Source organism: Nicotiana sylvestris, chromosome 1 (assembly GCF_000393655.2).
Source record: "Nicotiana sylvestris chromosome 1, ASM39365v2, whole genome shotgun sequence".
Taxonomy (NCBI): Eukaryota; Viridiplantae; Streptophyta; class Magnoliopsida; order Solanales; family Solanaceae; genus Nicotiana; species Nicotiana sylvestris.
The window spans coordinates 6,812,158-6,825,628 of NC_091057.1; the positions used below are offsets into that span (position 1 = coordinate 6,812,158).

At 37.0% G+C, this 13,471-nt stretch overlaps 1 protein-coding gene across 1 annotated transcript; it reads right to left on the reverse strand.

Moving 5' to 3' along the window:
• Positions 1–2,628: 2,628 nt before the first annotated feature.
• Positions 2,629–13,144, reverse strand: LOC104214126 (probable UDP-N-acetylglucosamine--peptide N-acetylglucosaminyltransferase SEC). Its single transcript, XM_009763756.2, has 28 exons — positions 12,789–13,144; positions 11,190–11,335; positions 10,948–11,046; positions 10,819–10,869; positions 9,989–10,105; positions 9,850–9,906; positions 9,359–9,478; positions 9,181–9,243; positions 9,008–9,086; positions 8,661–8,770; positions 8,509–8,562; positions 8,352–8,419; positions 8,172–8,274; positions 7,778–7,980; positions 7,589–7,685; positions 7,007–7,078; positions 6,807–6,883; positions 6,619–6,735; positions 6,428–6,512; positions 6,168–6,335; positions 5,467–5,577; positions 5,293–5,379; positions 4,861–4,988; positions 4,696–4,778; positions 4,483–4,588; positions 4,241–4,387; positions 3,264–3,384; positions 2,629–3,166 (listed from the first exon to the last, which is right to left on the reverse strand). Exons 1-28 carry the CDS (start codon positions 12,985–12,987, stop codon positions 3,047–3,049), a joined length of 2,988 nt encoding a protein of 995 aa, XP_009762058.1. The 5' UTR covers positions 12,988–13,144; the 3' UTR covers positions 2,629–3,046.
• Between the last annotated feature and the right edge of the window lie 327 nt (positions 13,145–13,471).

Below are 13,471 nucleotides of genomic sequence, written 5' to 3' on the forward strand. Positions count from 1 at the left end.
TTATGGGATAGTGATTAAAAGTTTAAACTGCTGGTTCTAATGCTTAATTAGAATATTTTAATCTAATTTTTAAGTATTTTTGTTTTTTAACTCCTTTTTCAGTCTTTAATTTGTAACGTATTTTGGGTGACTTGTTAGTGTTGTATTATGTGATGCAATAATCAATCAACGGCATATGTTATTGTTAAACTTTTGTGCTACTTTCCTGTTTTTTTTTTTTTTTTTTTTTTTTTTAAATTCACTTTCGTTACATACAAGATTTTCCTGTGGTTATTACTTCCCAAATTTTTATAAATAGTTTCTGGCGCGGGCTAAAAGTAATAATAACCGGTGGATTCTTTACGTTATTTATTTTTTTCCTGAAAATATAAAAAAACAGGTAGTTCTATGTGTTTGAGCTCCCCAATGGCATGCATCTCAGAGTAAGTAGGTTTTTGGAGATCCTAATTCTTCTGAATTTTTGAATTCTAAATTAATACTACTAAGTTTTATTTTATCCAGTGGATTTATTAGAACCAATACAATAATCTGAATTCGTAACCTAAACTTTTAGCTCCTCCTAATGATGGTATTCTCTAGATGGAGCGGTGCTATTATTTGTACTGTCCCTAATTGTTGTATTTTTTTTAAAAAAAAAAAAAGTGTGAAGTGACATAGAAGGATATCAAAAAGTTGACCAAGTGTTTTTTTTTTTTTTTTTTTTTTTTTTTAAATTTTCTCATGGCCATAAATTGCACTCTTTAATCTATTTATTCTTGGTCTCCTTAAAAATACGCAATCGCTGCTTTGCACTCTAGCATAGCAGTACTTGAATCTGCTAACTCGGATTAGTGGTTCTTCGCTTCATAAACATATCTACGTTATTGCAGCAGTTGTTGTGAAAATAACACGGGCTAGTTAGTTTTCGGACTGATAATTAAAAAATAGCTAGCGTTTGTAAAGTTATTGAAAAATAGCCACTATTTTGTTGCAACACGGAAAGTTCTAGCATAATATACTGGAGATTGGAGCACCTGTGTATGAACTTCCAACATATTATGCTGAAAGTCCAATATATTATGCTGGAATATTTTTCAGATTTTGAACAGTGTTTTCATTCAGATTTATTTTTATATAAAAAGTGGCTAAACTTCGATTACTTATGAAACTTTGACTATTTTTTAATTATCACTTGTAAATTTGGCTATATTTGAAGAAATACCCAGTTGTCGGTACTTGCAGTTCAAAGATGCTATCAAGTAGAAAAGTTAGCGAAGTTCTGCTATCTTATTCTTAAGATCGATGTGCCTTATGTCGGTAAAAATTGCACAGGGTGTTCTATTTTGTCGCCCCCATTTAATCTATACTAATTTTGTTTAAAACTTATAACTTGTACCCACTTTTAAATAATTTCAGTCCCCTTTCTCTTCGTCCTTCGTTTTCTTCTTCTTTCTTCTTCTGCTGTTGGTGCAGATTATTTTTTAGGTAAAATTTCTTTTAAACTGTTGGTGCATAGAAGTTAAACTTTCTTTTGTACCTTTATATGATTAAAAAAGAAATTATTTTTCATAGTTCCTTTTGTGAGTGGAAACTATCAAGATACCATTGTTAAGTGACGACATCTTTGCATTTTAATCGTATTATGGAGCTCATTATTTGTTCTCCCAATCAGGGATGATTAATTTGCATTTATTTACTTCTTTTTTTGGGGTTTTTATGATAAATATTATTAAGGTGAAAGTTTGTTTCTTGTAAAACTAAATTGAGTATGTTAGCACATAAAAATTCTTGAGCCTAGTGCTGAGATTTTACCTCAAAGATTTTAACAAACTAACAAGTTGTTTGATGGATGGATCCCTAGCTTATTTGAGCAGATCCTATTCTAAAGCTAGCTTCCAAATAACTTCGGCTCTAGAGCTGAAGTTCGACAGTTACAAAACAAAAACTTCAGCTCTAGAGCTGAAGTTCGACAGTTACAAAGACAGTTACAAAACAAAAACTTCAGCTCTAGAGTTGAAGCTTACAAACAAAAACTTCAGCTCTAGAGCTAAAGTTCGACAGTTACAAAAAAAAACTTCAGCTCTAGAGCTAAACTTCAGGCCCGGCTACTAGAATGCTGAAGTTTTGCGTGATTGCCTTTGCTACTTCAGCTCCGTATGCTGAAGTTATGCGAAAAAGCGGGTACGCTTGCAATTTTTTTGTTAAGCGGGTACAAGTTAAAACATGACACAAAAAACAAGTATAAATGCAAATGTCCCCTTATCACCTTATGTCGTCGAGGGCATTGATGTACAAATTGCACATCCGGTCACCTAGATTTGCGGGACTACGATAACATCAGATCAGATCACAAATAAGATTTTCTTCACTTAGGATTTTCCATCACTCTCATATTTAATTCCAATATGAAATGATCTCGTACTGTTCAAGGCAAAATTCGTTTATCATAGTCCTGCAAATCTAGGTTACTGGATGTACTATTTATACATCGTGCCCTTTTACAATTTTAAAATTAAGAAAATGACCTTTTTAATCTCTTACGTGCAAAAGTAAATCTCGTTTTGTAAAAAAAAAAGATAGGATCGTAAAATTAAAAACATATTTGTAAAGAACCACAAAATAAATTGACCCGGTATTTTTAGACAAAGGGATCAAACACCATGTGTTGATTTACTAGTGGCATTGAACACCTGCATAAAAATCAGCTGAAAAATGTCAAGACAGGTCGATGAATAAAAACTTACAAACAAAAACAATCATTCACCTATCCTGACATCTCCTTGACCACCCAACTTGGATTTTACACCTACCAACCACCCTTCTCCCTCCAGTTTCTCTCTTGTGCATCTCCAAATTCAAACCAAACTAGACAATGGGCGAGTCTTGACATTCACTTGCACTTGAGCAACTAATAAACTTTCATCGAGAGTACCATGAATGGATACGCGTAAGACTTGTGACATAATCACAACTTCAACAAACACCTAAAATCCAGTAATCTAACTTCTATATAAATAGCAGTTTACATTCTCTTTGTTTTATCTACAAAATCATGTTGACTTCCTTTCTACAACGAGCGATCAAAAGGAAACTCTGAGTCATTTTCAGTCACTTTGAAGGGCTGAGGGTGCTGGCCAGAGCAATAGAGATTCCACATCTTAAAGTAAGAACGTTCCAGATTTCTCACCTGAAAATGCAAGAAAGAATGAGCAGTGTTTAGGCATCCATGTCACTCAAAACACCAGAATCAAGTAGTAAATCTGATGTTGCATTCGATCACTCACCCAGCGTGTTGTATCAAATAAAGGGCAGCTCATGCGCACAGCCTTTAGTCTATTTGTGAGATCTTGGAGCTTTGGACGATTTAGTGCCAATGACACTGCCTTCTCCTCATATTCCTTCATACTGCAAAATGTAAAGTAAATCAAATTCATAGAACCAAAAGGAATAGAATTAAGGAAACAAAAAAGTATAAGGACAGCCCTTTTCTCAAATTCACCATGAACGTCAATGTAGGATATGCAGATGTCCTCTACAATAATTTTAACAAGCAGAACAAAATTATCAAAGATCATTAACTTGCATGGCCGTCTTGAGTTCAAACAAACCAACCTTGAGATAATGCTAACAGACACTCGTCGAGCAACATGATGATGGACATCAAGTAAAAGCTTGTAAAACAAGAAGCACTATGGATACGGTACACGATATGAACAGATGATGAAGCCAGTTCCAGGTCACCAAATTGGTCATCCAAAAAAGTCCCACGTACAAGAAATCCCTGATTTCTAGAGAACTTTCCTCCTCTCCGAATTATCAAAGAACGGATGTTTTTAAGGGAAAAATACATATTGCGGAAATGGCTACTTCACAGGAACCGTGTCATGGTGACCTTATTGCACAGTTCAGTCATTTTTGTCTGTCATTTAATCATCTAATTTTTTGTATAGGCGCCAGTCTTCTTCATCTGGCCGCATAGCACATACAACAACGACCCAGTAAAACCCCACAAGTGGGGTCTGAGGAGGGTAGTGTATACGCAGACCTTACCCCTACCCGATGGGGGCAGAAAGACTGCCGATATACCCTCGGCTCAAGAAAATGGAAAAGACGAGAAGAGAAAAGACAATATATCAGTACCGTCAACATAAAGCATAGAAATAATAACAGCAACATACGAACCAAAAAATAAATGACATTGCACATATATATATATATATATATATAGCCATAAAAATCACAGCAAGTCTAGAACACCTACCTGCTGACAATCATCTCATCCCCAAGTCCTGTGGCCACACACAGGGAACCAGCAACTCTAGTAGCCATCTTCTCAAGGGGAAGGGTTATCATTGGTAGACCAGCCCAGAGAACATCTGTTCCAGTGGTATGTGCGTTGCACAGAGGCCTAAAAGTGAAAAAAAACCCCAAAATTCAAGAACATGAGATGAATGGAATTAGATTCCTCGGAAGCAAGATGCTGAACGTTCTTAATCTTCATACGTGTCAAGGAAAAGATCAGCCAAGGAGCTGCGCTTGATGTGCTCTTGTTTCATTGCAACATCTGTGAAAATAATTTGGTCTGGTTGCAGGCCTTGTGCAGCAGCATCTGGAATAAGTGAGCTGAATTAGGGAGACTTCTCATAAACTAATAAACAGGTTTCCAAGATATGAAGTTTCAAAAGTCTCACAAGAGTATGTGGAAGAAATACATACGTGCGCGGAGCCTCATCTCCCCTGCAGCTGGAAATCTCAGAAGCCAAAGAGCACTATTCGGTACACGCTTGAGGATATTGCACCTGCAACAATCCAATTCAACAAGTTTACCGCAAGTGCTTGAGAAGGTAACAGCTGACTAACTCAAATCAATCCAGTAACTACCATGTTATAAAAATCTCAGGGTCCATTTTGTAAAGCTGATTGAAACATGCAAATATGAATTTATCCTCAGGCAATCCATAATCTGAGCGCTTCGGTTGGCAGGTTGGATCTAGCACATCACGGTTTTTCTACAAAGAGCAGCAGCTAGACACTCAACAGCAGTGAAAAATATAAATCCAGAAGATTTCAACATAGATAGAAGCTGAGATCTCTCTTCTTTTTTTTTTAATAAATCGCTCATATTTTATTCATGATAAATTACATAAATAACTAAATATTATATAGCATTTGAATCGAATGACCTAGGTAGAGCAAAAAGGAGACTAGAGTCATATAGCCAACTCCAACCATTTGGGATTGAGGCATACTTGATTCATTGTTGGATTGAATGAAACATGATTGATATCAGAAACTTGAGTGAGGAAAACTTACTTGCTTATAATCATTGACAAAATAGCAATGGGGGAGATGTACAAGCTTTTCTGAGTAAATATGTGCGTACTTCGTAGGTGAAACAAACTGCATATAGGGCAATTAACTCAAGGACCCCATAAAATGAAAAGGTTAACAGCAAATATAATATCAAAGGTGTCACTAGCAAATTACCTCATCTGTAACCAAATAATCTATGTACTTTGCCCCTGTGGTTCCAGGAAACCCCATGTAGGAAACCTGGATTGGAGCGGGCTTCATGGCAAATATCTCATTTCTCGCCCCCTGCAACACAACATTCCAAAGAAGATAATATTGGATAAATGAAGTCATCCCAAAAAAGAAACACCTTTCAGCAAAGAAGGCAAAGCAAAGAATGTGCACATTAATCAGGAAATTAGAACAGGTGAAAGATGTAACAAGTGCAATGTTCGCTTCAAACAACAAATATATAATATCTACCAAAAAATGTGACCTCATGAGACCTGTTCACGGGTTTGCAGTTTCATTAGGCAATCTCCTTATAGTACTCATTGCTCAAAACAGCAAAAGGGAGGCCATGGCTAACCAAATTCTCATCGGGATTTATTCGAGTTTAGTTTCACGTCTACACTTGTGGGAATATACTGGGTGTGTTGTTGTTATTAGATTCACGTCTACAACTAAGCTAAGTAAAAGACGGAAGAAATCATTGATTTATTTGTTTATTGTGGACTATTTCCAAGAAAAGGCAGCTCTTTTCCCCTTTTACTTCGTTTCTTTATGTTAATGGGCCAAACAATTGGGCGCCAGCATGGTTGAGGACACACAAACAACACTAGCAAAACAAATGTAAAATCCAATTAAGATTGAGCTGGATTGAGTCCAATGTGTACCTTGGTATAACCATTAAGATTGATAAGTATCTGTATTTTATCCTCATTAATCATCCTTGCTATCACATCAGATGACAAGGATGACACATCAATAAAATGCTCCGCTTCTGTCTGGGTGCGAATCCTCCACTCTGTACCATCATTTGGACTTAAAGCATAGCAGAACACCTAGGAAAAGAAGTACTTGCTGATTTAGCATGAGTAAGAGATGAAGTCATGAACGGTGCAAAAGATTAGAAAAAGCAACAAATTGTCTGAACCTCGACATTCTCTTTGTCATGCATCCCAAAAACTGAACCCATTAGATGTGATAGTGGGTGGTTGCCGAAATCACTGCTCACATATCTAGACCCATTTTAAAAAATTTATTAGAAGGCAGTAATGTACAGCCTATAGCTGATGTCGGCCTCAGGAAAAGCAACTAAGTATAAATCAGCTTATAGAAACTTACCCAACCCTCAGCCTGCCGTTCCTGCCACCTCCCTTAATTGGCAGCGGGGGAGGATGGGTGAAAGGAGGAAGTGAGTAGCGAGCTGCTATAACAGAGCAGTGTTGGGCATACTTGCAACTGAACAAGCAAAAGAACAGTCAGTTTCAACCTCACATAACTCCTGGGATTAATCCAAAAAAATTCCTCACCTGATATCTAGAGCCAGCATTGGATCAAGAGGGTAAGCAATTGCATGGAAAGGCTGAACGCTTGGGATAACGGACATCTAAAGGGAAGTTGCCACATACGCGACAGGGCACACCATAAAGGAAAATAGAGTCAGCGTTACTGGGATAAAAATATTGCCTATGAAGCAAATATGTAACAGTTGGGCAAGTAGCTATAATACCTTAATCTGTCTTATAAGTATCCCCTCAACTTCAGTAAACATCTTCTCTCGGTTATCCCAATCACAGACACACTGCAGATAATGAAATTGAATGGGAAGACTATGCAAGAGAAATAACCCAATCAAACAGTCATCTATTGTGAAGCTACAAATTAAGCTTAAAAGAACCTGTCACTGACCTAGAAAGCACTTTTTATTAGATGAAACCAATTATATGTTTGCGTACACAAGATGCACATGAAATTTTACACAGTTGCTTCTTTAAATAATTGCTAGACAAATCAAAATTTCTTTGCAAAAAAGGCGACTGGCAACAGAGATAAATAACACAAGGTAAATAAACAGTACTAACAGGAAGCTTAAGATCAAATTAAGCAAACTGAACATGGCATGAATTGTGTGCCCTCGCACTAAGCAGACAAATTTTAAAGAACTGCAGAAGTATAGTTCATTAGACAGGTTATCTAACTTCATGCTTTTAGACATACATAAGCAAAGCTTATCAGGTTCTCAGTAGTTAGTGCATGAACTCTGATAAACCTAAGACAAAAAAATAGTGGAAAATGAACAGGATGAACATACCTGTAACGTGTGGAGAAGATTACAAGTTGCTTCAGGGAAGTCAGAGCGTAGCATCAAAGCTTGTCTATAGCTTTTTATAGCTGCTTCAACATTGCCACTACACACAAAAAAATACCAAAACATTACGATCAAGCAGGGTGGACAGGTAGGAACACAAACAAACAGGACCATCAACCGTTAATAACATACCTATCTTTGTATGCTGAAGCCAAATTTGCATGAGCCTCTGCCATAGCAGGCCTAATGGAAATAGCACGCATGTAGTCTTGTACAGCTTCATTAACCCTACCAATCTCTTTGTATGTGTTACCCCTATTGACCAGTCCATCAGCTGCCATTGGGTCAATCCTGAGTACCTCATTGTAGCAAGATATGGCTTCTACATAATTACCCTGAAAGTCACATCACATAAAAAGGAAACGTTCATGTTAGTTGAAAACCTGACAGAGGAATGGCATTAGCAGTTGTATATAAAATAATCCCTCTTGGCTATCTTAAATATTTATTGTATAAAAACCTCCAGAAAAGTTTTTTACTGACTCGAAATTTAAGCATCCTACGGAAGTAAATATTAAATATTTACCTGTTGCTTGTATATTATGGCTAGATTGTTAAAAGGAGCTGAGAGCCCTGTTGTCACAGCCAAAGTTGCTTTATAACACTGTGCAGCGGCACTCATCATGTTCCTACAGAGTAGGAATAGCGACTCATTACTTGATTGAAAGAGTTAAGAAGAGAATCTTTGTGATTAAGAAAACCTTACCACTCCATATAAATATTTCCCAGATTGGTCAGTGCTTGCGGATGGCTAGGTTGAAGAGAGAGGCATTGCTGCATGCATCATCAAAAAACTTAAGAAAACAGCACAAAAGCAACACAAAAGAAAAGACACGCCCAGCCAACAATGGAACACAGCTTACACGATAGCAATGAATTGCTTCCTCCACTCTACCAGCATCTTTCAGAGCATTACCCTATAAGCAACATTTTTGGAGAGAATATAGCATTAAATCGAAAGAAATGTAAATTGAAGATAGGATTTGTATGGACTGAGATATGATAAAAATCTAACCAAATTGTTATATGCCTCCAAGAATCCAGCATCACAAGTAATAGCTCTCCTGTAGTTAAGTATTGCCATTTCCATATTTCCTTGTTCATAGTACACACTAGCTAAGTTGCCTGCAGAGAGGAGATCCAGGTGATAATGTGTTATTAGGGGGTGTCCAAGTCGCACTGAAGGCAAAAAAAGAAAATCGCATTGAAGATGAAAACAGTGTCTTTCATATTGTAATAAATCCTGCGCACAGACATCTCTGAGTAAAGATGTGTGCTGTTTAAACAGTCTCCCAGATACAGGCAGCTTTATTTATGCATCATGAACTGAATTTAAGGCATGACTAAAACCAGGGCACTCACCAAAAGCCATGGCATAGTCTGGTCGTACTTGGAGCGCACGCTGATAACACACAATGGCCTCCTGAGGCATTCCCAAAGCCTGGAAAATGCAAAGAAAATGCTTGTATTTCTCCATATCCTCGTCCAGGCACTTGAAGCCACTAGACCCAATTAGCACAATGCATGAGGCTTACCTTGTATACATTTCCCAGATTCAGATACGCATCTGAGAAGTTCGGTTTTAGTTTGACCGCTTCCTGGAGGAGATTAAACCACAAAAAGGGAATCAAAAATGATTGCATTCAGATGCAAAACAAGTCCAACACTAGGATCAGTAAATTCAAGTACACTATGATTTAAAGTTATTCATACCTTGTAGTACTGCAAAGCCCTATTAAGATCACCTGCCTCCATAAAAAGGCCAGCAAGATTGGACCATGCGATGGCAAATGTAGGTTGTATACGCAGTGCTTCAACATAACAATTGTATGCCTACCCCAAAACAAAAAAAGAAATACTCAAGGGACAAGAAACTCAACAGCATATATCTATCGAGAAAGGGGGGGGGGGGGAAACGGCACACAAAAGCATAACAACGAGATACGCCAATAGTCAATACAATAAGCACAGAATTTTCACAAAGCTGCACAAAGCAAGTTGAAATCCGGAAAAAAAGAAGAACGCTGGACCACATGCTGCACCAACTCAGGTACAATAGGCAAACTATGTATACCGCTGGAGAACCCTCCCCCAACCCCCCTCCCCAACCCCCACCATCCTAAAGGCACTCATGAACTTAAATAGCCCATCTCAGACAACAAAATAGAAGAGCACAAAGTGGATTGAAATCTTCTCTGTCTTACCTCTTGGACTAGACCTTGTGCTTTCATCAGATTGCCGAGATTGCTGTGAGCATCAACCTAAAAGAGTCATAGTCAGTAAAGAAAGTACAATTGCAAGAAGCACATAACTAATCATTTATAGAGTTCAATTTTTTAGTACCAAACGTGGGTTTAATGCTAGAGCCTGGCGGCAACACTGGGCTGCCTCATTCAGCCTTCCTTTCCTCATATATGCGCTGGCTAGATTTGACCATGCATCCGCAAAATTGGGACGGAGCTGCAACCAGACAATTTAAAGTCAAATTACCTAGCATAAACCTGGCAAACATAAATATCTTATAGGAGAAAGCTACCACGTAAAAAGGTTTTAGTTAATCAAAGATAATGAACAGACAGACGGGACAGAAACGGATCTTTTAAAAAATTGCAACTTTTTGAAATACATCTCTCTAAGGAATTGCAAGCAATAAGCTCCAAGGTTTTGTGAATAAACTCAAGTGCATTAGACCTACAACCCCTGTGACTCCAAAACTGCCCGCATAACCTCAACCAAAAAGTTCTTTCAGTACCCAACGTAAAAGTAAAGGCAAGGATAACTGTCTAAGCAAGACATACATTCCTTTACAAAGTTATCTATTCACAATTTCAACCAGCATTCTACTGCATAATAGATTCACAAGTTCTCACATGGTACCATTTAAATTCTTACTTAAATGAATGCTGTTGGTTACTCTATTCCAGATCACATGTAACCATTTGCTTGTAGTAAGAGACATAATACTTTACTAGATCAATAATATATATGTTATGTAACCGAGTGTAAATTCACATCTTAATTGGAAGTTATCAGATGGAGGTTTTTTATTTTATGTGGAGTTTGTTGGTTACTCTTCCAAATCACAAGATCAGCTTCGACCTTTCTTCTAATTGATAAGAGCAGAAATGAAAAGCTCTCGATACATTCATGTAAGGCAGAAGAAGTATACAAACCTCAATTGCAATTAAGTAATAGCGTATTGCAACATCAATATTGCCTTTTTCCTGCACCAGCAAAACTTTATCAATGCTCAATTCCAAAACCACAAGAAGCAGCTTCTAGATGAGTTAGTACAATCATACCTTCCAAGCATTCGCCATATTTCCATAGCACTCAGCAAAATGTGGGTCGATCCTTAGGGCTTCTTCATTCTTTGCAATGCACATATCAAAATCGTGCAACTAAAACAAAGAAATGGTAACATGCTTTACTTCAGATCCACAAATCTCATCGAAAATAAAGTAACAAAAAGAAATATTATTGAAAAAAAAAGGCAAGATAAAGGAATCACAGCAAATGTACGCAACCATCCAGGAAAGCTCACCTGATAATATATAGCCCCAAAAAGAAGAAGATTATCAGTGCGCCCTGGATTTCTCTCATAAACTGCCTTGCTATGCTCTAGTGCCTGTTTATAGTTCCCAGCTTTGTAGTTCTGATGAGCAAGAGTTAAAAGAGTGTCCTCATCAACTGCCGCAAATAAATAGAGATGTCAGAAATTGACCCTAATAGCAATCCTCAGTAGATAAGGCAATTACTAGTATTTGGCTAATAGCTGTCTGCACGACCTAAAACAAATACAATCGGTAAGATATATCAAAACTTAGCTATTCGAAGACATCTACTTATGCCAGGTTGAATGTCTTCTAATTCATGTGGCACAAATCAACAACTCCCATTTCCTTTCTCTATCTTTTTCCATGTCTTCTTAAGGAATTATTCCTTTTCTGGATATTTTTTTGTTGGCAGCATGGCAGAGTCTCAACTCTCCCATCCTTTAGGTTCTTAGTACCACCTAATAGATTAATATTCAGTAATCTGTGTTCAGAAAGGTTTCCAAAACACAATCCTACTATTAAAGGTATTATGTTCCCCTATTTACTACACATTGATAATTACCTCCCGAATTAGTAACAGTTTTTTACAGTCTAGAGCACTAGCTTTACTTAGACAAAGTACTCCACATTTTTATGAAGTCATCATAGATAATAGGTAGAGTATCAACCCATCAATTAGCAAAGCTTTAATCACAAATCCATTGGATGAATCCTCTATCTATACCCCTTCACTTTATTCAGGTCAATTCCAATACTAAAATCCATTTTAAGAATCAGCGGTTCGCTAGACATCACACTTCCTACACTTTATGCCTGCATTATGTAATCCCACCTCTATACAGATGATTTGCTTCTATTTCGTTTTCTTAGCTAACCTACATTGGTTTCTAGAGATTTTAATAATTCGAAATAGGTTGTTAGTATGGCGGCTTCGGGGTGAGAAAATCATCTCTTATTTGCTATAGACAAGTTGGAGTCTTCACTCTTCTATCTGTATTTGCTTATGCTAGTCCGTCCTCAACAGATGCTTGAGATATATTGAGATATCATTAAATCGAGGCTCTTCTGACTATTGTCAAAGGCTCGTTACGGGCATGCTTAAGCTTTGAAACCCATGTAAAGCCAGGTCGTGAGCTAAACAAGCTATACATAAGAACCACAAGAGAAATAGCAACTTCAATTAGACAACAAGACAGTGCAAAAATGTTCCTTTTGCGAATCAAGATGACTAGTTATGCAAAAAAGACTATCCTTTTGCGAAAATAACCAATTCGTAACTTTAACACAGAACATTGAATTGAAAACAAATTCATAGCCTTTAACCAAGCAAAGAATTAAAAAAATCTCTATGTACAAACTAACATATATCCCTCCGAAATAAAAATTAATTATCTCATAAAAATTCTTAAAAATAAAAAGTACAACAATTTGCAATCTTCCTCATATGAAATTGAGTAGTAAATACATACACATGTACGCACGCAAATACTCCGTCCCGATTTTGAATTAATAAATTTCTTCAAAACAAATTTAAAGTTTAAACATTTAAAAACAAACGTGTGGGTATGTAGCGAAAAAAGCCTGACCTTCACGAGACAACTCGGACTTGATATTCGCGGAAGGCAATGCGGACTCAGACTGAAACGGAAAAGAGGAATCAATCCTCTGATCACCGACGGTAACGCCACCGTCATACTGCGGAACCCTAGAAATCATCAGCAGCTGATTTTTCTGTTGCTCCTGCTGATGATTGTACTGCCGAGGATCGGTTTGCAGCGACAACATCGCCACCGCCGGAAAAAACAAAACCGCCGGAGCTCCGAAAGCAGACACTAATTTTAAATTTTTTTAATGGGAAAAAAGAGGAGAAAATAGAAGGGAATTAAGGAGAATTTTTAAGGAAGATTTTTCATGGAAAGAGCTGGATTTATCAGAGAGGAATAAAATTTAAGGAGAAAAAAATAATTGCTTTTTTATTTGTTTGATCAAAAGCGACTTCTCGAATGTGAATATGAGCACTTCACCACTAACGACAAGTAAGAATAAAATGACTGTTTCATCCCTCTAAGTATTTGGCTAAATTTAGACCAAAACATTGAACTAGTCTACAGTAATGGCAATTTTGTCATTTCAGTAACGTAAAAGAAGTGTCTTAAACAAAACTTGGCGTGGCCGTAAAATTCCAAGAAAGAACTAATCGTATCATGTTTCCCATGTGCACATCATTGCTTCATCCAATAACTATTATACACGTGCTAAAAATCTTTAT